Genomic DNA, 20,897 nt, shown 5'->3' with positions numbered 1-20,897 from the left:
AAGATGCTTTCAAATGTTGCCAGTTACAGAGTGCCCTCAGTTATGTCTTCTAGGAATGTAGTTGATAGCATGTGTTTGTAGGACAGAGCGTTAGAGTCTATCTTCTGCAACATGTGAAAGGAATTAGTCTGTTTGGTAATGTACAAAATGTACTAGCTAGAAAAGTTGGTTTCAGCTCTTGAAAAATCAGTCTTCATGAGTCTGCATGTCTTTCTTATGCATAGTAGATATTCATTTTTTAAAATATGATAAAAAGAAATATTGAAGGAAGTGAAATTCATTTTAAGTGTACTAAAAAAATGACCATAACCAGATAAAATTGTTAGTGAGTTTTGGGCATGTTATTTTATTTTTTAACTTATTATTATTTTTTTTAAATGTTCCTTAAACTCACCAGCATACAAATGTGAGCAGGCACTCTTCCCACACTCAGATTGTATCATGAGTGCATTTTTTTTTTAAATAAATTTATTTATTTTAGGCTGTGTTGGGCCTTCGTTGCACGTGGGCTTTCTCTAGTTGTGGCGAGCGGGGGCTACTCTTCATTGCGGTGCACGTGCTTCTCATTGTGGTGGCTTCTCTTGTTGTGAAGCACAGGCCCTAGAGCTCATGGGCTTCAGCAGTTGTGGCACACGGGCTCAGTAGTTGTGGCTCGTGGGCTCTAGAGCACAGGCTCAGTAGTTGTGGTGCATGGGCTTAGTTGCTCTGTAGCATGTGGGATCTTCCTGGACCAGGGCTCGAACCCGTGTCCCCTGCATTGGCAGGCGGATTCTTAACCTCTGCGCCACCAGGGAAGTCCCTGGGCATGTTATTTTAAAAAGAACAATGACAACAACTAATTCTCAACTCCCTTTAAAAAAATTAATTCTTTCAGTGGCTCGGAGGTTGTCAGCCTTTTTTTCTGCCTTCACTTCAGTAAGGAATAAGAGTAAGAGAAGTTCGTTTGGTGGGGAAGTTTGGTGGTGGTGGTGATTATGCCCTCTGTGGGCAGTATGTAGTTTGAAAAAGCTTCCTACTGAGAATTACTGCTAGTTGTTGGGTACTGTGGAAAACACCTAGTCTAGAAAACAAAATGACCTTTGTTTTTATTATCATCATTACTATGGCATTGTTTCTATTTTCATATGTTTGCTTCTTTATTCTAAACAGGAAGAGCTAAGTGATGGACTTTTTAAAGTTTGGTTACTTGTAGCCTAATTATAACACAAACTAAAAACATTTAAGGGCAAATGTAATTGTTAAACTTATAATTTTTTTCCCCCAAAATATTTTTAGTTTTCTAGAAATTTTGCAGACAGCTGTTTTCTAGACAGCTTTAAAAGTAAACCAGATTATCTGTTTCTTTTTGATATGGTATTATATCATTTAGAGCTGTGAAAAATACCAAAAAATTGCATACATTTCTTTAGTATTTCAGTTTTCCCTGAAAATGTCTGTCTTTAACTAGCCTTCTTTCTAGAACTCTCTAGTCAGCTGTGGACTTTTTTTTTTTGCGGTACGTGGGCCTCTCACTGTCGTGGCCTCTTCCGTTGTGGAGCACAGGCTCCGGACATGCAGGCTCAGCGGCCATGGCTCACGGGCCCAGCCGCTCTGCGGCATGTGGGATCTTCCCGGACCGGGGCACGAACCCGTGTCCCCTGCATTGGCAGGAGGACTCTCAACCACTGCGCCACCAGGGAAGCCCTGTGGAATTATTTTATCCTGGCATCATTGTTGTCTCCCCTAATAGATCTGAACCTTTAGATTTGCTAGTGTCCTGTTAAGTGGCTAGCTATCCATTCTGCGCCCTCTGTGTCTGCACTAAGTTCCCCTAGAGGTCTATGGCCCTGTATGGATGACAGTGACAAAACTGGACTATATGCTTATCTTCAAGGAGAACTGGAGATATGCTCAGGTTTGGGAGTGTGAAGAAGGGGTTAATTGCAGCTTTTGGCACCAGTTACCCTCTTGTTCTTAGGTACATAAATCTAGTTGGTACCAGGTCTAGTGGCTGAGCTTGCCCCAAGTCTGTCACTATCACCAGACTTAGGATTTCGGGTGGTGGACCACTTCCTAGACTCCTGAGTCAGATGTTCCTCCTTTGTGCTGCCATAGAAACCCTCCCTGCATATCATAACCCATACCCTAGGATTGATTTCTGTTTGCCTGTAGTCAGATGATTGAGTGAAGAATCAGTTTCCACAGAAGTCTGACCCAGTAAGTCTTTGGAATGTCCAGTTGAGGAAATCTAAATGATAAATATTTTTTCTTTTTTGAAAAGAGATCATCATTCAGTTCATCATGATCTAAGCCCAAAAAACAGAACAAAACAAACAAAAACTTGCTTGGATTGACCGAATACAGTTATTAAAAGTAAACATGGACAATGAACCAGACCATGAAAATGTGGAACAGAGCCTCTGTGCCAAGACTACTGATGAAGAACTGAATAAGTCTCTCAATCTGGAGGCTTCACTTTCAAAATTCTCCTACATAGATCTGGACAAGGAACTGGAGTTCAAAAATGATCTGGTAAAAATTCAGCTTTTGTCAGGTTTGAGGTTTAACCAAAATGTTGGTTAGAGTGTACTTTATGATCCGAAGACTCTAAATATATCATTTTTTGCATAGATTAATAGGCATCTGTATACAATTTTATGCGATAATATTACTCTTCATTTGTATAGCTCATTACAGTTTATGAAACACTTTAATACATCTTCTCATTTGAGCTTCACAACCCTGATACTGCATTTTGTGGGGGAAGAAACTGAAGTGCAGCTATGTTGAATGATGTCTCAATATCATAGCGCTAGTGGTAGGTTTAGAATTCTTGTGCAGTGATTTTTTTCCTCATTGGTTTGATATTAATAGGTTTTTGTGGCCATGAGACTATTTAATGACAAGTTGTTTGACCTAATCATCCACCACCATAATTTATGAAATACTAAGAAACGCAGTGTCAGTCCTTTGTGTATTGCTTATGGCTTATGTCTAAACTTAGAAAATTAGGGCTTGTCGTAAGAAATGCTGTTTTGTTTAAGAAAGCAGATGCCAAAGCCCTTCAACAGAAGCTTTCTGCAAAGGGCTGTCAGGATGGTGGCATCAGTGCATATTTGTCCTTGATAATCACTGAATATGCGGATAGTCTGTAGTCTTTTGACCTGACCCTTTCTATCATAGATTATTGAGTTGGCTGTCTGTGTGAAGAGTTTGGTGGTATGTTTGTCTCTTAATTGATAATGGTTCTAATCAATTAAAACGCCCTCACAGTCATAAGAGGGAAAGCATTATTATGTGAGCATTAATTTCTTTTCTCTGTTTAGATTGATGATAAGGAGTTTGATATTCCTCAAGTTGATACTCCTCCAACACTGGAAAGCATACTAAATGAAGTAAGTATATACTAATGATCGCTATCATTTTATGGCATTGATTTGAATACTTCTGGGTTATAGTGTATGTCTCTAGACCTGCATTGTCGAATATGGGAGCCAATAGTCACATGTGACAATTTAAATTGATTACAGTTAAATAAAAATTAAAACTTCATGTACTCAGTTATACAGGGCACACTTCAAGTGCTCAGTTGTCACATGTGGCTAGTGGCTACTGTAGTGAACAGCATAGATACAGAATATTTCCATTATTGCAAAAAGTTCTGTTGGACATGCTGATCTAGGTTGTGAGCTTCTCAAGGGCAGAAGCTATGTCTTGTTCATCTCTGTGCCCAGTACAATGCCTCATACTTGGTAGATTAAAGAAATGTTTTAGTAAGTGAGTTGAAATACTAAATTCATGACACTTTTGAGATTTGTGTTATGTTTTGATAATGTCATCTCTACCAGTGATATTCAAATAGCTCGTCCTCTGATACAAAAGAGCATCTGCAGCCTTGTAATGCACTGCATCACTGTTCTGTATAAAGAAAACGAAGCCTCCATAGTTTATCTTGTGAATACCATCTCTATTAAAAAGGTTTTTAGAGTTATGAAATGATGTTCCTTTCTGAATTAGCAGATCATAAAGGCTTTATAAAGGAACTCTGTGGAAGTACATGTTGGTGAAGTGTGCCAGTTTTTTTGTACCCTGCATCTGCTGACAGTTCTTCAGCTCAGTCTTCTTGATCTTTAAAAACTTGCTTAAGACTCCCATTGGAGGCTTTAGCTTCTAATTTGAGAAAGATTTTTTTTTTTTTTGCAGTACGTGGGCCTCTCACTGGGCCTCTCACTGTTGTGGCCTCTCTCGTTGCGGAGCACAGGCTCCGGACGTGCAAGCTCAGCAGCCATGGCTCACGGGCCCAGCCGCTCCGTGGCATGTGGGATCTTCCCAGACCATGGCACGAACCCGTGTCCCCTGCATTGGCAGGCGGACTCTTAACCACTGCGCCACCAGGGAAGCCCTCAGAAAGATTTTTAAAATCTATTTCAGATACATAGTTGTGTTTTCCAAAAGATAATGATGCAAAGCTTCCTCAATAGAAATGCCCACTGACCCCATACGTCTGAGTGGGTTGGGCCCTGGTCTTTATTACTTCTTTATCTATACTTGCAAACTACCTTCTCAGTGAATTGTATCTTTTATTTCTTTTTTTAAAAATATCAGCTTGATGTCGCTGTTTCTTTGAATGTATTTTAACTTCAGAAATGTTATGTATGATCTGTGTTAATAAGACTTAAGCGTTTTTAATTTTGACAAAGAAGTCTTTGGTCAATGAAAGAATATCCTGTTACAGTGATGGTTATTTATTGCTTCCTAATATAGAGGAAATCTTTCATTTAGCAATGAAGAGATTAATTTTAGTCAGTTTTGATAACATGGTCTTAATCACATATTATTTCAGTTACTAAGTGAAGAATAAAAATAATCTTAGAGGACTGTGTACAAAGCTCTATTTATATAATAATGGCAAAGAAAATAATGCTCATGAATGAGACCGTAGTTCATAATGAAGGAAAACTGTCTTTGCAATATTTACTTATCTACTAGTAACAGCAAGTATAGTCATTAGTGGTTTACTGAGAGGATAATACTGTTATCATCCTCAATAGTAATTTGGGTGCCTTGTGTATTTGGGTCATAGTGTTAGATGCTGGGATTATAAAGTGCTGCATGACAGTCTCTGACTTTGAGAGAGAAATACGACTGGAAATTGGCCAGCTTTCATACCACCAGGGAGCGAGGCAAGGGAATAAGTGAAAGTAAAAATAATTTAAGTTGTAGAATGTTATGAAGAGAAAAACGGGGAAGAAGTATGAAAGAAAATGATTTTAAGAAAGAAAAAAAAGACAGAAGTAGAAAGTGTAAATAAATAAGCACTTACTTCAGGATACGTGGGTGCATATATTCTGTGAAGTTCGTTAATATCAACCTGACGAGGTGCTAGGAAGAAGTGTACATCCAAGATATTTTACAGAAAGAGATGACTGAGACATCCTAAATATCAGAATTTAGGGCATGAAATAATGTTACTAGGCCTTGTCATCCTTTGAAACTATGCTACTTCTGAGGTTTTTAATTTTGAAATTTTGTTCTCTAATCCTAACAATCCTCCCCCTACCCCCACGTTCTCTTACCTCCATTAAACATGCTCTTTGGCCTCTTCAGGACCAAGTCTCTTGATCCTTCTTAGTATCCCAGTGTCTGAGAGTAGCCCTGGCTTCACTTCAGTTCTACTGTTGGATTGTGCAGCCAGAAATTTCTTTTGAACTTTTAATTGAGGTACAACATACATATAGAAAAAGTGCACAGGTCATAAGTGTACTGCTTGGTGAATTTTCACAAACAGAATGCTCTGTGTAACCAGAGTCCAGATGAAGAAATGAAACATTACTAGCACCCCAGAAGCTCCTCTTGTGCTCCTTCAGTACCCAACCAGGATAATCACTATCCTGACTTCTACTGGCATTGACTGCCTTGACTGCTTTGAACTTCATATAAATGGAATTATACAGTATGTGCTTTTGTGCATCTGACTTACTTCCCTCGATATTGTGTTTTTAGATTTATTCATATTTTTGCTGCATGCAATTGTTCATCCATTCCCATTGTTGTATAAAATTCTTTGTTATATACCATTGTTTATTCATTCAACTGTTTATGGGCAGTTTTATAATATCTGGTTTCTGGCTTCTATGAAGAGTGCTGCTGTGAATATCCTTATTCATATCTTTAGATACATACACACATGTGTACACATACATACACACGCACTCACACACACATTTCTGCTGGGTATGTACCTAAGAGTAGAATTGCTAGGTCACCAGGTATGGGCATGTTCAGCTTTGGTTGATACTGCCACAGGTTCCTCAAAGTGGTTGTGATAATATATACTTCCTACAGCAATATATGGAAGTTCTGGTTACCATATCCTCATCAACTTCTGAATTTTTCTCTCTTTTTCACTTTAGCCATTCATACTTGTAGGTGTGTAGTGATATCACATCATAGTTTTAATCTGAATTTCCCTGAAGACTGATGAAATTGGGGTACCTTTGTATGTTCTGGCCATTTGGATATCTCTTTTGTGAATTGCTTTTTCATGTCTTTCGCCCACTTTTCTATTCAATTGATTTTTAAAAAACTTATTTATAAGAGTTCTTTATATTTGATGGATATAAGTTTTTATTAGATATATGTATTGCAAATATCTTCTTCCATTCTGTGGGTTACTTTTTCACTCTCAATGGTTTCTTTTGATGAGCGGAAGTTCTTAGTAGTAGTTGAGCTTATTAAATTTTTCCATTATGATTAGTTTTTTGGTGCGTCCAGTGGAAGAAAATTTTGCAGATTCCAAAGTCATGATGATGCTATCTTATTTTGTTTTAAAATCTTCATTGTTCTGCCTTTCACATCAGATCTGCAATTAATCTGAAATTTTTCTGTGTGATGGTGTGTGGTATGAGGCAGCAGCACTTACTGAGCACCATTCTTTTCTGCGGTGTCACTTCTGTTTTAAATCAGGTGATCATATATGTGTTGGTGTGATTTCATGGGTCTTTCTATACTTGCCCCAATAGCACACTCTGATGTCTGAACCTTTATAATAGGTCTTGATATCTAGCAGTTTCAAATCTTCCAGCTTTGTTGTTGTTCTTCAAGATTGCCTTGCTTATTCTTGGTCTTTTTCATTTCCACGTAAGTTTGAGAATCACTTTACTAGTTTACACACACACACACACACCCCAGCTGAAGTTTGATAGGCTTATGTAGATTTTACACATCAATTTGTGAGAATTGATAGCTCTACTGTGTAGCTAGTAATTTTAAATTCAGCCTTATTGATACCCTCAATTCTCTTCCTCATTTTTTTCCCCCCACTTATCCTGTAAGCCTCAACCCTGGCTTAATTTAGCTAATCTGTTTTCTTTAATTATGTCTCTGACTGCTTAAGAAAATCAGATAAGATCCTGATTGATTCTCTTGCTTAAGACCTTGGTGCTGCAGTTCTTATTTATGAATTGTTTCTGTTACCTTTCCTTATGGCAGTCCTTCCATTCTTGTACAGCTCTCAAGTAACACAGTAGCTCCTTGCTAACCCTCATCCTGTTCTTAGCAATCTTGTGTGTGGAGATATCTGAAAACCAGTCAGAAATATGGCCTAAACTGCAAGAGAAATGTTGGTACTAAAGACACATTAGCATGACATTAGCATGGAGTCATTAGCATGACATCATACTTGAAACTATAAGTATGGATTAGCTTGTTCATGTAGGAAGTGTGTGAAGTAGGAAGAGACAAGAATATAATCCTGGGGAACAACACCACTTAAAGGTTGGGCTGAGGACAAGTAGAGAACATGACTGATAGAAGAGGCCACGTAAGTTGGAGGAGTAGCAAAGAGATGTATTGGAAACCAAGGGAAGAGAAAGTTTCAAGAAGTGGGGCATGGCCAGTAGTGTTAAGTGATGCGTACAGGACAAGAGCATGCTAACGGAAAATAGGCTGTTGGATTTGAGTAGTAACTTCAGCAAGAGTAGTAGTCAGTAGCTGGTAATGGGTGGAGAAAGTGGAGGTAATGAGTATGGACTGCTCTGCTCTCTTAAGAATATGAATGGAAATGGTAAGGCAGAAGGTAGTCCAGCTGAAAGAGGAGGTAAGATCAGAACTTTTTTCTTTAATGTCTGTTGCCCAGAATCAGCTTGTTCAAAGCTAAACTCATTCTGCTTTATCTGCTATTCTTTTTGCTTTCTTATCTCAGTTAGTAGTATCACCTTTTGCTAGTTGCTCAAGCTGGAAACCTTGGAATCTTCTTTGACTTCTTTCTTAACCCCCCCAACCCCTCAGAACACACTGTTTAAATGGTAACCAGGAATTTTGGATTTTACCTCAGTAATGTCTCTTTCCTTACTCCTTCTCTTGACCCCTTCTGCTGCATTCCTAGACTGAACTCTCCTGTCTTTCCTTGACATTGCAATAGCCATCTTGCTGGTTCTTATTAGTCTCCCTGCCTGTCTCCCCCTCTACCCTCATCCATCTTCATACTGCCCCATTTATCTTTCTAAAGCATGGTTCCCATCATGTGTACATTTTTTAAAGATCTCAGTTGCCTTCCCACTGCCTACTATATCTAGTACATTAATTTATTAAGTAAATGAGTACTGATTATGTGTCAGGCATTGTACTAGGCACTAGAGTTACAGTGGTGGACAAATAGGGCCCTCCTATCACCTAGCTTAATGGAATATAAGACTTTTGCAATTTGGATCCCAGCTTATCTTTCTAGGATCACCTCCAACTCCTACTCAAATACTCCATTCATTTTAGACTACTTCCTTTTTCATGGGCAAAATTCATATTATGAAATCACTGTGTTTGCACATGCTGTTTCCAACCCAGAATGCCTTTCTTCTGTCTGCTTGTCATATTTCTTAAGGTAAACTATCTATAGTCAGGTGGTATTTATTTTCTTCAATTAGCCATTGGCTGTTAGTTAACTAGTAAAGCATCTATACACGTTTGAATTTTAAGAAATATTTGGCAACTAACAATCATCTGCATAACTGCTCCTACTTCTTCCAGCTACAAGAAAGAAATTTTTGGAGTGAACTCTTTGTAGGGAGAGATAACTAGAGTTGTAATTTAATTCTGTACTATGCCCCTCTGGTCAACAGCAATGCGTGAAAAATGGGTGAAAAACAGAATAAGCATATGAGTGTTTTGGAGAAACCCATTAACGCCTATTTGACTTATGGAGTATTTGGAATTTTGAATTTATTTATCCATGTTCTTCTAATTTAGACTGATGATGAAGATGATTCTTTTGTTCTTGAAGATCCTACATTGTTAAATATTGATACTATTGATTCTCACTCCTATGATACTTCGTCTGTGGCAAGCTCAGATAGTGGCGACAGGACCAACTTAAAAAGGTAAATATCCTTTTATTTTTTTCTTCTTTTTTTAAATTGAAATATAGTTGATTTACAATGTTGTGTTAATTTCTGTTGTACAGCAAAGTGACTTAGTTATACATATATAGACATTCTTTTTCATATTCTTTTCCATTATGGTTTATCCCATGATATTGAATATAGTTCCCTGTGCTCTACAGTAGGACCTGTTTATCCATTCTATATGTAATAGTTTCCATCTACTAACCCCAAACTCCCAGTTCATTCCCCGCCCCTGCCAAGCAACCACAGGTCTGTTCTCTATGTCTGCGTCTCTTTCTGTTTCATAGATAGGTTCATTTGTGCCATATTTTAGATTCCACATAAAGGTGATATCATATGGTATTTGTCTTTCTCTTTCTGACTTACTTAGTATTGATAATCTCTGGTTACACCCATGTTGCTGCAAATGGCATTATTTCATTCTTTTTTATGGTTGAGTAGTATTCCATTGTATATATGTACCACATCTTCTTTATCCATTCATCTGTCGATGGACATCTAGGTTGTTTCCATGTCTTGGCTATTGTGAATAGTGCTGCTATGAACATAGGGGTGCATGTATCTTTTTGAATTATACTTTTGTTCAGATATATGCCCAGGAGTGGGATTGCTAGATCATATGGTAATTCTGTTTTTAGTTTCCTGAGGAACCTCCATACTGTTTTCCATAGTGGCTGCACCAGCTTACATTCCCACTAACAGTGTAGGAGGGTTCCCTTTTCTCCATACCCTCTCCAGTATTTGTTATTTGTAGACTTTTTAATGATGGCCATTCTGACCAGTGTGGGTTGGTATCTCATTGTGGTTTTGACTTGCATTTCTCTAATAATTAACAATGTTGAGCATCATTTCATTTGCCTACTGGCCATCTTTAAGTCTTCTTTGGAGAAATGTCTATTTAGGTCTTCTGCCTGTTTATCAATTGGGTTGTTTGTTTTTTTGTTGTTGTATTGTATGAGCTGTTTGTATATTTTGGAAATTAAGCCCTTGTTGGGTGCATCATTTGCAAATACTTTCTCCCATTCGTTTTGTTTATGGTTTCCTTTGCTGTGCAAAAGCTTGTAAGTTTGATTAGGTCCCATTTGTTTACTTTTGTTTTTATTTCTGTTGCCTTGGGAGACTGACCTAAGAAAACACTGGTATGATTTATGTCAGAGAATGTTTTGCCTATATTCTCTTCTAGGAGTTTTATGGTGTCATGTCTTATGTTTAAGTCTTTAAGCCATTTTGAGTTTATTTTTGTGCATGATGAGAGGGTGTGTTCTAACTTCGTTGATTTACATGCACCTGTCCAACTTTGTCAGCACCAATAGCTGAAGAGACTGTCTTTTTCCTGTTTTATATTCTTGCCTGCTTTGTCGAAGATTAATTGACCATAGGTGTGTGGGTTTATTTCTGGGCTCTCTGGTTAAGCATTCATTTAAATCACACTTGCATACAGTATGGCCTGCTGAAGCTCTGCATAGGAAGTAGAAGGCCCACTCAGGTGGAAATAAAATGCTTGCTAGATCCTGAATATTTAGGCACTGTTGAGGGGAGAGGATAAAAAGGTGGATGACATGACGACTGTCTTCTGTACACACAGTAGGAAGCTATAATAATAGCCGGGGACACCCAGAAGCAGGAGAGCACTTAGAGGGTGCACACATCACCCCTGGTACAGTGTCTGTGGTGGAAATGTGAGGCTTGGTTTACCTCACCACCTTTCTGTTCCCTCCCTCCTCCCTCCACCACCTTCCTCCTGCTCTCTAAGGACAGCTCCAGTGTTTCTGCATTCCCTTGAAATGGGTTCAGAGGAGAGTCACAGAGATGATTAAAGATTTGGGAAAAGGACTTCTAACCCTATATAACTTCATTTTGGCTGCTTTTCACCTTCCAAATTCTTGGAGAGCACATGAAAAGGAAAGAGAAGTGGAGGAAGCATAATGTAAATACTTCATTGAATTCATGTGTAACTTTAATGTGGCTAAGTTGTTGGTGTATTTTTCCTCGACTTCTTAAATTTTGCCTGTGTCAGTGCTGTCTTCTTTAGGTTGTCAACTCTTGTGGGATAGGGGCCATGGCTGGATATATTAACCTGTTCATCACTTTCTTCTACAAATAAATAACTTAAATTTTTTCAGCTTTATTGAGATATAATTGACATGCAGTACTGTGTAGATTTAAGGTATACAATGTGATTCTTTTTTTTTAATTTTTGAATTTTATTTTATTTATCTTTTTATACAGCAGGTTCTTATTAGTCAGCAATTTTATGCACATAAGTGTATACGTATCAATCTCAATTGCCGAATTCATCACACCACCACTCCCACCCACCGTGGCTTTCCCCGCTTGGTGTCCATACGTTTGTTCCCTACATCTGTGTCTCAATTTCTGCCCTGCAAACCGGTTCATCTGTACCATATTTCTAGGCTCCACATACATGCGTTAATATACGATATTTGTTTTTCTCTTTCTGACTTACTTCACTCTGTATGACAGTCTCTAGATCCATCCACGTCTCTACAAATGACCCAATTTCGTTCCTTTTTATGGCTGAGTAATACTCCATTGTATATATGCACCACATCTTCTTTATCCATTTGTCTGTTGATGGGCATTTAGGTTGCTTCCATGACCTGGCTATTGTAAATGGTGCTGCAGTGAACATTGGGGTGCATGTGTCTTTTTGAATTATATTTTTTTCTGGGTATATGCCCAGTAGTGGGATTGCTGGATCATATGGTAGTTCTGTTTTTGGTTTTCTAAGGAACCTCCATACTGGCTGTATCAATTTACATTCCCACCAACAGTGCAAGAGGGTTCCCTTTTCTCCACACCCATTTGTTGTTTGTAGATTTTCTGATGATGCCCATTCTAACTGGTGTGAGGTGATACCTCATTGTAGTTTTGATTTGCATTTCTCTAATAATTAGTGATGTTGAGCAGCTCTTCATGTGCTTCTTGGCCATCTGTAGGTCTTCTTTGGAGAAATGTCTATTTAGGTCTTCTGCCCATTTTTGGATTGGGTTGTTCATTTTTTTAATATTGAACTGCATGAGCTCTTTATATATTTTGGAGATTCATCCTTTGTCAGTTGCTTCATTTGCAAATATTTTCTCCCATTCTGAGGGTTGTCTTTTCGTCTTGTTTATGGTTTCCTTTGCTGTGCAAAAGCTTTGAAGTTTCGTTAGGTCCCATTTGTTTATTTTTGTTTTTATTTCCATTACTCTAGGAGGTGGATCAAAAAAGATCTTGCTGTGATTTATGTCAAAGAGTGTTCTTCCTATGTTTTCCTCTAAGAGTTTTATAGTGTCCAGTCTTACATTTAAGTCTCTATTCCATTTTGAGTTTATTTTTGTGTATGGTGTTAGGGAGTGTTCTAATTTCATTCTTTTACATGTAGCTGTCCAGTTTTCCCAGCACCACTTACTGAAGAGACTGTCTTTTCTCAATTATATACCCTTGCCTCCTTTGTCATAGATTAGTTGACTGTAGGTGTGTGGGTTTATCTCTGGGCCTTCTATCTTGTTCCATGGATCTATGTTTCTGTTTTTGTGCCAGTACCATATTGTCTTGATTACTGTAGCTTTGTAGTATAGTCTGAAGTCAGGGAGTCTGATTCCTTCAGCTCCGTTTTTTTCCCTCAAGACTGCTTTGTCTATTCGGGGACTTTTGTGTCTCCATACAAATTTTAAGATATTTTGTTCTAGTTCTGTAAAATATGGCATTGGTAATTTGATAGGGATTGCATTGAATCTGTAGATTGCTTTGGGTAGTATAGTCATTTTCACAATATTGATTCTTCCAATCCAAGAACATGGTGTATCTCTCCATCTGTTGGTATCATCTTTAATTTCTTTCATCACTGTCTTATAGTTTTCTGCATACAGCTCTTTTGTCTCCCTAGGTAGGTTTATTCCTAGGTGTTTTATTCTTTTTGTAGTAATGGTATATGGGAGTGTTTCCTTAATTTCTCTTTCAGATTTTTCATCATTAGTGTATAGGAATGCAAGAGATTTCTGTGCATCAATTTTGTATCCTGCTACTTTACCAACTTCATTGATTAGCTCCAGTAGTTTTCTGGTGGCATCTTCAGGATTCTCTATGTATAGTATCATGTCATCTGCAAACAGTGACAGTTTAACGTCTTCTTTTCCAATTTGTATTCCTTTTATTTCTTTTTCTTCTCTGATTGTGGTGGCTAGGACTTCCAAAACTATGTTGAATAATAGTGGCGAGAGTGGACATCCTTGACTTTTTCCTGATCTTAGAGGAAATGCTTTCAGTTTTTCACCATTGAGAATGATGTTTGCTGTGGGTTTGTCATATATGGCCTTTATTATGTTGAGGTAGGTTTCCCCCTATGCCCACTTTCTGGAGAGTTTTTGTCATAAATGGGTGTTGAATTTTGTCAAAAGCTTTTTCTGCATCTATTGAGAGGATCATATGGTTTTTATTCTTCAATTTGTTAATATGGTGTATCACACCGATTGATTTGCGTATATTGAAGAATCCTTGCATCCCTGGGATAAATCCCACTTGAACATGGTGTATGATCCTTTTAATGTGTTGTTGGATTCTCTTTGCTAGTATTTTGTTGAGGATTTTTGCATCTGTATTCATCAGTGATGTTGGTCTGTAATTTTCTTTTTTTGTAGTATCTTTGTCTGGTTTTGGTATCAGGGTGATGGTGGCCTCATGGAATGAGTTTGGGAGTGTTCCTTCCTCTGCAATTCTTTGGAAGAGTTTGAGAAGGATGGGTGTTAGCTCTTCTCTAAATGTTTGATAGAATTCACCTGTGAAACCATCTGGTCCTGGACTTTTGTTTGTTGGAAGATTTTTAATCACAGTTTCAATTTCATTACTTGTGATTGGTCTGCTCATATTTTCTATTTTTTCCTGGTTCAGTCCTGGAGCGTTATACCTTTCTAAGAATGTGTCCATTTCTTCCAGGTTGTCCATTTTATTGGCCTAGAGTTGCTTGTAGTAGTCTCTTAGGATGCTTTGTATTTCTGTGGTATCTGTAACTTCTCCTTTTTCATTTCTAATTTTATTGATTTGAGTACTCGCCCTCTTTTTCTTGATGAGTCTGGCTTATGGTTTATCAATTTTGTTTATCTTCTCAAAGAACCAGCTTTTAGGGTTATTGATCTTTGCTATTGTTTTCTTTGTTTCTATTTCATTTACTTCTCCTCTGATCTGTATGATTTCTTTCCTTCTGCTAACTTTGGGTTTTGTTTGTTTTTCTTTCTCTAGTTCCTTTAGGTGTAATGTTAGATTGTTTATTTCAGATTTTTCTTGTTTCTTGAGGTAGACTTGTATAGCTATACACCTCCCTCTTAGAACTGCTTTCGCTGCATCCCATAGGTTTTGGATCATCATGTTTTCATTGTCATTTGTCTCTAGGTGTTTTTTGATTTCCTCTTTGAGTTCTTCAGTGATCTCTTGGTTATTTAGTAATGTATTGTTTAGCCTCCATGTGTTTGTGTTTTTTACGTTTTTTTCCCTGTAATTCATTTCTAATCTCATAACGTTGTGGTCAGAAAAGATGCTTGATATGATTTCAATTTTATTAAATTTACTGAGGCTTGATTTGTGACCCAAGATGTGATCTATCCCGTAGAATGTTCTGTGCGCACTTGAGAAGAAAGTGTAATCTGCTGTTTTTGGATGCAATGTCCTGTAAATATCAATTAAATCTATCTGGTCCATTGTGTCATTTAAAGCTTCTGTTTCCTTATTTATTTTCATTTTGGATGATCTGTCCATTGGTGTAAGTGAGGTGTTAAACTGTCCCACTATTATTGTGTTACTGTCAATTTCCTCTTTCATAGCTGTTAGCAGTTGCCTTACGTATTGAGGTGCTCCTATGTTGGGTGCATATATATATTTATAATTGTTATATCTTCTTCTTGGATTGATCCTCTGATCATTATGTAGTGTCCTTCCTTGTCTCTTTTAACGTTCTTTATTTTAAAGTCTATTTTATCTGATATGAGTATTGCTACTCCAGCTTTCTTTTGATTTCCGTTTGCATGAAATATCTTTTTCCATCCCCTCACTTTCAGTCTGAGTGTCCCTGCATCTGAAGTGGGTTTCTTGTAGACAGTATATATATGGGTCTTGTTTTTGTATCCATTCAGCAAGCCTGTGTCTTTTTGTTGGAGCATTTAATCCATTCACGTTTAAGGTAATTATCGATATGTACGTTCCTATGACCATTTTCTTAATTGTTTTGGGTTTGTTATTGTAGGTCCTTTTCTTCTCTTGTGTTTCCCACTTAGAGAAGTTCCTTTAGCATTTGTTGTAGAGCTGGTTTGGTGGTGCTGAATTCTCTTAGCTTTTGCTTGTCTGTAAAGCTTTTGATTTCTCCATCGAAGCTGAATGAGATCCTTGCCGGGTAGAGTAATCTTGGTTGTAGGTTCTTCCCTTTCATGACTTTAAGTATATCATGCCACTCCCTTCTGGTTTGTAGAGTTTCTGCTGAGAAATCAGCTATTAACCTTATGGGAGTTCCCTTGTATGTTATTTGTCGTTTTTCCCTTGCTGCTTTCAATAAGTTTTTTTGTCCTTAATTTTTGCCAGTTTGATTACTGTGTGTCTCGGCATTTTTCTCCTTGGGTTTATCCTGTATGGGACTCTCTGCGCTTCCTGGACTTGGGTGGCCATTTCCTTTCCCATGTTAGGGAAGTTTTCGACTATAATCTCTTCAAATACTTTCTCTGGTCCTTTCTCTCTCTCTTCTCCTTCTGGGACCCCTATAATGCGAATGTTGTTGCGTTTAATGTTGTCCCAGAGGTCTCTTAGGCTGTGTTCATTTCTTTTCATCTTTTTTCTTTATTCTGTTCCACAGCAGTGAATTCCACCATTCTGTCTTCCAGGTCACTTATCTGTTCTTCTGCCTCAGTTATTCTGCTATTCCTTCTAGTGTAGTTTTCATTTCAGTTATTGTATTGTTCATCTCTGTTTGTTTGTTCTTTAATTCTTCTAGGTCTTTGTTAAACATTTCTTGCATCTTCTCGATCTTTGCCTCCATTCTTTTTCTGAGGTCCTGGATCATCTTCACTATCATTATTCTGAATTCTTTTTCTGGAAGGTTGCCTATCTCCACTTCATTTAGTTGTTTTTCTGGAGTTTTATCTTGTTCCTTCATCTGGTACATAGCCCTCTGCCTTTTCATCTTGTCTATCTTTCTGTGAATGTGGTTTTTGTTCCACAGGCTGCAGGATTGTAATTCTTCTTGCTTCTGCTGTCTTCCCTCTGCGTGATTCTTTGATAAATGTATATGTTGTGAAATGATTACCACAGAAGGGTTACTTATCACCTCACATAATTCGCCTGTTTTTTGTTTTTGCAGTGAGAACATCTAAGATCTACTCTCTTAGCAACTTTCAAGTATATAACACAGTGTTGTTATAGTCACCATGCTGTATATTAGATCCCCAGAACTTACTCATATTAAAACTGGAAGTTTATACCCTTTGACCAGCATCTCTGTATTTCCCTCCGCCCCTGGATGTCACTATTTTAGTCTGTCTTTCTGTGAGTTTGGCTTTTTAAAATTCCACTATAAGTGAGATCATACAGTATTTGTCCTGCTCTGTCTGATTTATTTCTTGTAGCATAATGCCCTCAAGGTCCATCAGTGTTGTCACAAATGGCAGGATTTCCTTCTTTCTCATGGCTGAATAATATTCCATTGTGTGTGTGTGTGTGTGTGTGTGTGTGTGTGTGTGTGTATGTGCATACACATCTGTATCCATTCATCTGTAGATGGACATTTAACTTAGGTTGTTTCCGTATCTTGGCTATTTTGCATAATGCTGCAATGAACATACGAGTGCAGGTATCTCTTTGAGATAGTGATTTTGTTTCCTTTGAATATACAACCCAGAAGTGGGATTGCTGGATCACATGGTAGTTCTAGTTTTAATTTTTTGAGGGACCTCCATGCTATTTTCCATAGTGACTGCACCAGTTTACATTCCCACCAACAGTGTCTGGGGATTCCTTTTTCTCTGTATCCTCACAAACGCTTATCTTTTGTTTTTTTGATAATAGCCATACTAATGGATATGAGATGATATCTCATTGTGGTTTTCATATGCATTTCTCTGATGATGAGTGATGTTGAGCACATTTTCATGTACCTGTTGGCCATCTGTTGTGTTCCTTGGAAAAATGCCTATTTAGGTCCTCTGCGCATTTTTTTACTCAGATCGTTTTTTGCTCTTGAGTTATAAGTGTTCTTTATATATTTTGGTTATTCACCCCTTATGGGGTTAATGGTTTGCAGATATTTTTTCCTATTCCATAGGTTGCCTTTTCATGTTTTGATTGTTTCTTTAGCTGTGCAGAAGCTTTTTAGTTTGATGTAGTCCCATTTATATATATTTATATATATTATATGTATATCTGCTTTTGTTGCTTGTGTTTTTGGTTCCATACATAACCAAAAAATTGCTGCCAGTACCACTGTCAAGGCGGTTTTTCCCTTTGTTTTTTTCTAAGAGCTTTGTGGTTTCAGGTCTTATGTTTAAGTATTTAATCTGTTTAATCTTTGTGAGTGGCATAAGGTAAGGGTACAGTTTCATTCTTCTGCATGTGATTACCTAGTTTTCCTAGCACCATTTATTGAAGAGAATATTCTTTCCTCATTTAGTGCTCTTGGCTCCTTTTTCAAATATTAGTTGACAATATATGCAAGTGGTTATTTCTGGGCTCTCTGTTTTGTTCGTTGATCTATGTGTCTTTTATAATGCCAGTACCATCCTGTTTTGATTACTGTAGCTTGAAATAGAGTTTGAAATCAGGAAGTGTGATGCCTCCAGCTTTGGTCTTCTTTCTCAAGGTTACTTTGATTTGGATCAGTTGTGTTTCTATAAACTAACAATGAAATATATAAAAAAGTAATAAAAATCTCATTTACAGTGGCATCAAAAGCAGTAAAATACTTAGGAATAAGTTTAGGAACAAGGAGGTGAACGAGCTGTACACAGAAAATTATAAGAATTGATAAATGAAATTAAAAAACACAAATGGAAAGATATCCCATGTTCATGGATTAATTAAAATGTTCATACTACCCACAGCCATGTATAGGTTCAGTGCAATCCCTATCAAAATTTCAATAACAAATTTTTTCACAGAAAAAACAATCCTAAAATTTGTATGGAACCATTATAACGTAAATGTTTTGGATGATTTGGTCACTACCTGCTTAAAAGCTGTGGTGTCTTCTTTTTGCCTGCATAGTAATGTCAGAACTGCTTTGCATGGCATCAGTCTGAACCCTGCTTACCATTTTGACATAATCTCTGAGCACTCCCACTCCTGTCCTCCTGGTCCATGCCTTTTGTGTACTTACATTCTCCACACCCTGTGCACCATTACATCTTCATATTATTGCTTGTGCTTTTTTGTTGTCTGACAGACTCCTAGTTATCTATCAAGGCCAGCTCAGATGCCTTTCCTTTTCTATAGCTCTCCCTAATAGATCCCTAATAAACAGGATTAAACTCTTCATTTCATTTCTGTAGTGCTTTATTTATTTTTCTTCTCTAACATTTATCCTTTAATTTAAGAGTGAGTTACTCATTAGTCCCTCTAGCTAGGATATGAGGTCCTTGAGAGTCGGAGCTTTGACCTTCTTATTTTTGTATCCCCAGAGCATACGTTTAGTCACATAGGGTAGGTGTTCAATGTTTGGTAAAAGTTAAATTATTTTTTGTACAGTGATGAGTAGGTTAAGTGAAAGGAGCATCAGAGAATGAGTAATGAGTAGGGAATTTGAGGCAGTTGGTTGGAGAATGAGAGGGTCGTTATAGACAACAGGAGGGCGAGAAAGGTGGGAAAGGTGGAAGGCAGGGAGAGGTAATGTAGACATGTGAGCAGGGGTGCACTATAGGCAACCTTCTGATGAGTAGCAGAACCTCTTGCTGTATTTCTTAAGGTGGGCAAGAAACAGGTTGAATCAGTGAAAAAGAAATGGTGGCTTTATTCATTTTCCTGCTTGTGCTTCTCTGAGGCTCAGGGTGGATTCACTACATTTTAACGTGAGACTGTTAGATTTTATACCTCTTTGCAAACCAGAGCTAACAAAGTAATACAGTGTTTTATGCTTTTCTCGTTTTTATTTTTTCTTCTTTCAAAGTTTTAAAGACCCTGCCTCTTCAATTTTTTTTTCCAATTCTTAAACATTTTCCTTTTTTTTTTCTTTTTAAGAAAGAAGAAATTACCTGATTCTTTTTCACTCCATGGATCAGTTATGCGACATTCACTTTTGAAGGGAATTTCTGCCCAAATAGTGTCTGCAGCTGTAAGTATTTTGTTCTCTTCCCCCAACTTTATAACCTGCAATGGCATAATGAAGTAGGAATGAGCATAAAACAAAGCATAGCACTTCTCTTGGCCCGAGGCTTAAGAAAAATAGAATCTGGCTTTCATGGGTTTTGTGTGATTATTTTTGACTCATAAGACATAGCTACACATCTTGACATAGAAATTAGTGCAGCCATGAAATAAAGGTCTGCCCAGAGTCTCGGGTGTGCCTAAATGAAATATGGCAGCAAGCCTAAAAGAAACACTATCTGCTTTTTCTTTAAATTCCTTTTCAGTTTAGTTGCCGTCTTGTGTATTTGGTTGAGGTAGAGTGCTTGTTTTTTTTAGTCTTTTCATATGGAGAAATGATTGATCAGAATCTTTTACAACTGAGTGATTTTTTTATAATTCACAAAAGTCTTTTCATGTACCTTATTTCACATACTCTTACAACTTTGAAAGTAGGGAGAGCCGTATCCTATTTTACAAATGAGAAGACAGGCTCAGAGAGGTGACATTAACTTGTGTTACATCATTGGGTTAGGAGATAGCAGAGCAGTTACTCAAAATTGGGGTTTTTGGCTCCCAAGTCTAGTGCTTCTTTGTTGTGAAATGAGGGTGGTATTGGTGAATGTGGCCAGTGTATAATAGCTGGAACAGAATATCTGTGTCTTTTTTGAAAATGATTTAGAGTACTGTGTTAAGTGCAGAAATATTTAATAGTCCATCAAGACAATAGATGCTGATCCGGGTATGTTTTATCAAATTTTCCTTTGGCCTCAAGGCCTGTAGTTTTACGCAGACTTTCAGTTTTGGTTTTCTGAATTCAGTATATAGGTTCTGTAAATAATAATAGTAATAATAATGATGATGATGACAGATTCATACCCCAGGAACTTTGATATGTTTTTATGTTCTTTTCCTGGAGTTTAATTGGTATTTTGCATATTCAGTTTGGACAAAGTTTTGATTTTTCACAAGGGTAAGAGATCGATACAGAAGTGGCATTATGACACTATAACCACATTGTAATCTTCAGGTTTATTAGAGAAAGCTCTTATTGCAGAAACCAAACCAAACCAAACACAAAAAACACACACAAACCCCCCCCCCCGAAAACAACAACCAAAAAACCCCCCAAAGAAACAATAAAAAAGAAAGAAAGAAAAAGTGTTCTCTGCGGGCAGTTGGTATACCCTGACCCAGCTCATATAT

General features: G+C 37.5%; 1 protein-coding gene across 5 annotated transcripts in view; it reads left to right on the top strand.

The window, feature by feature from the left end:
- The window catches only part of VPS8 (VPS8 subunit of CORVET complex), a 391,603-nt gene that overhangs the window by 89,625 nt on the left and 281,081 nt on the right, over positions 1 to 20,897 (top strand). For all 5 annotated transcript variants that reach the window (XM_060298321.2, XM_060298320.1, XM_030861612.2 and 2 more), the window contains 4 exons: positions 2,261 to 2,511; positions 3,306 to 3,374; positions 9,223 to 9,353; positions 19,587 to 19,680. In XM_060298321.2, coding sequence (XP_060154304.1) covers positions 2,359 to 2,511; positions 3,306 to 3,374; positions 9,223 to 9,353; positions 19,587 to 19,680 — 447 coding nt within the window. In that variant the 5' untranslated portion in view covers positions 2,261 to 2,358. Of the gene's footprint in view, positions 1 to 2,260; positions 2,512 to 3,305; positions 3,375 to 9,222; positions 9,354 to 19,586; positions 19,681 to 20,897 lie in introns of those variants that run through there.

The sequence above is a fragment of the Globicephala melas genome, chromosome 4, assembly GCF_963455315.2.
Source record: "Globicephala melas chromosome 4, mGloMel1.2, whole genome shotgun sequence".
Lineage (NCBI taxonomy): Eukaryota > Metazoa > Chordata > Mammalia > Artiodactyla > Delphinidae > Globicephala > Globicephala melas.
The sequence above is the reverse complement of the archived record's forward strand: the minus strand, read 5'-3'. Positions and strand labels throughout refer to the sequence as shown.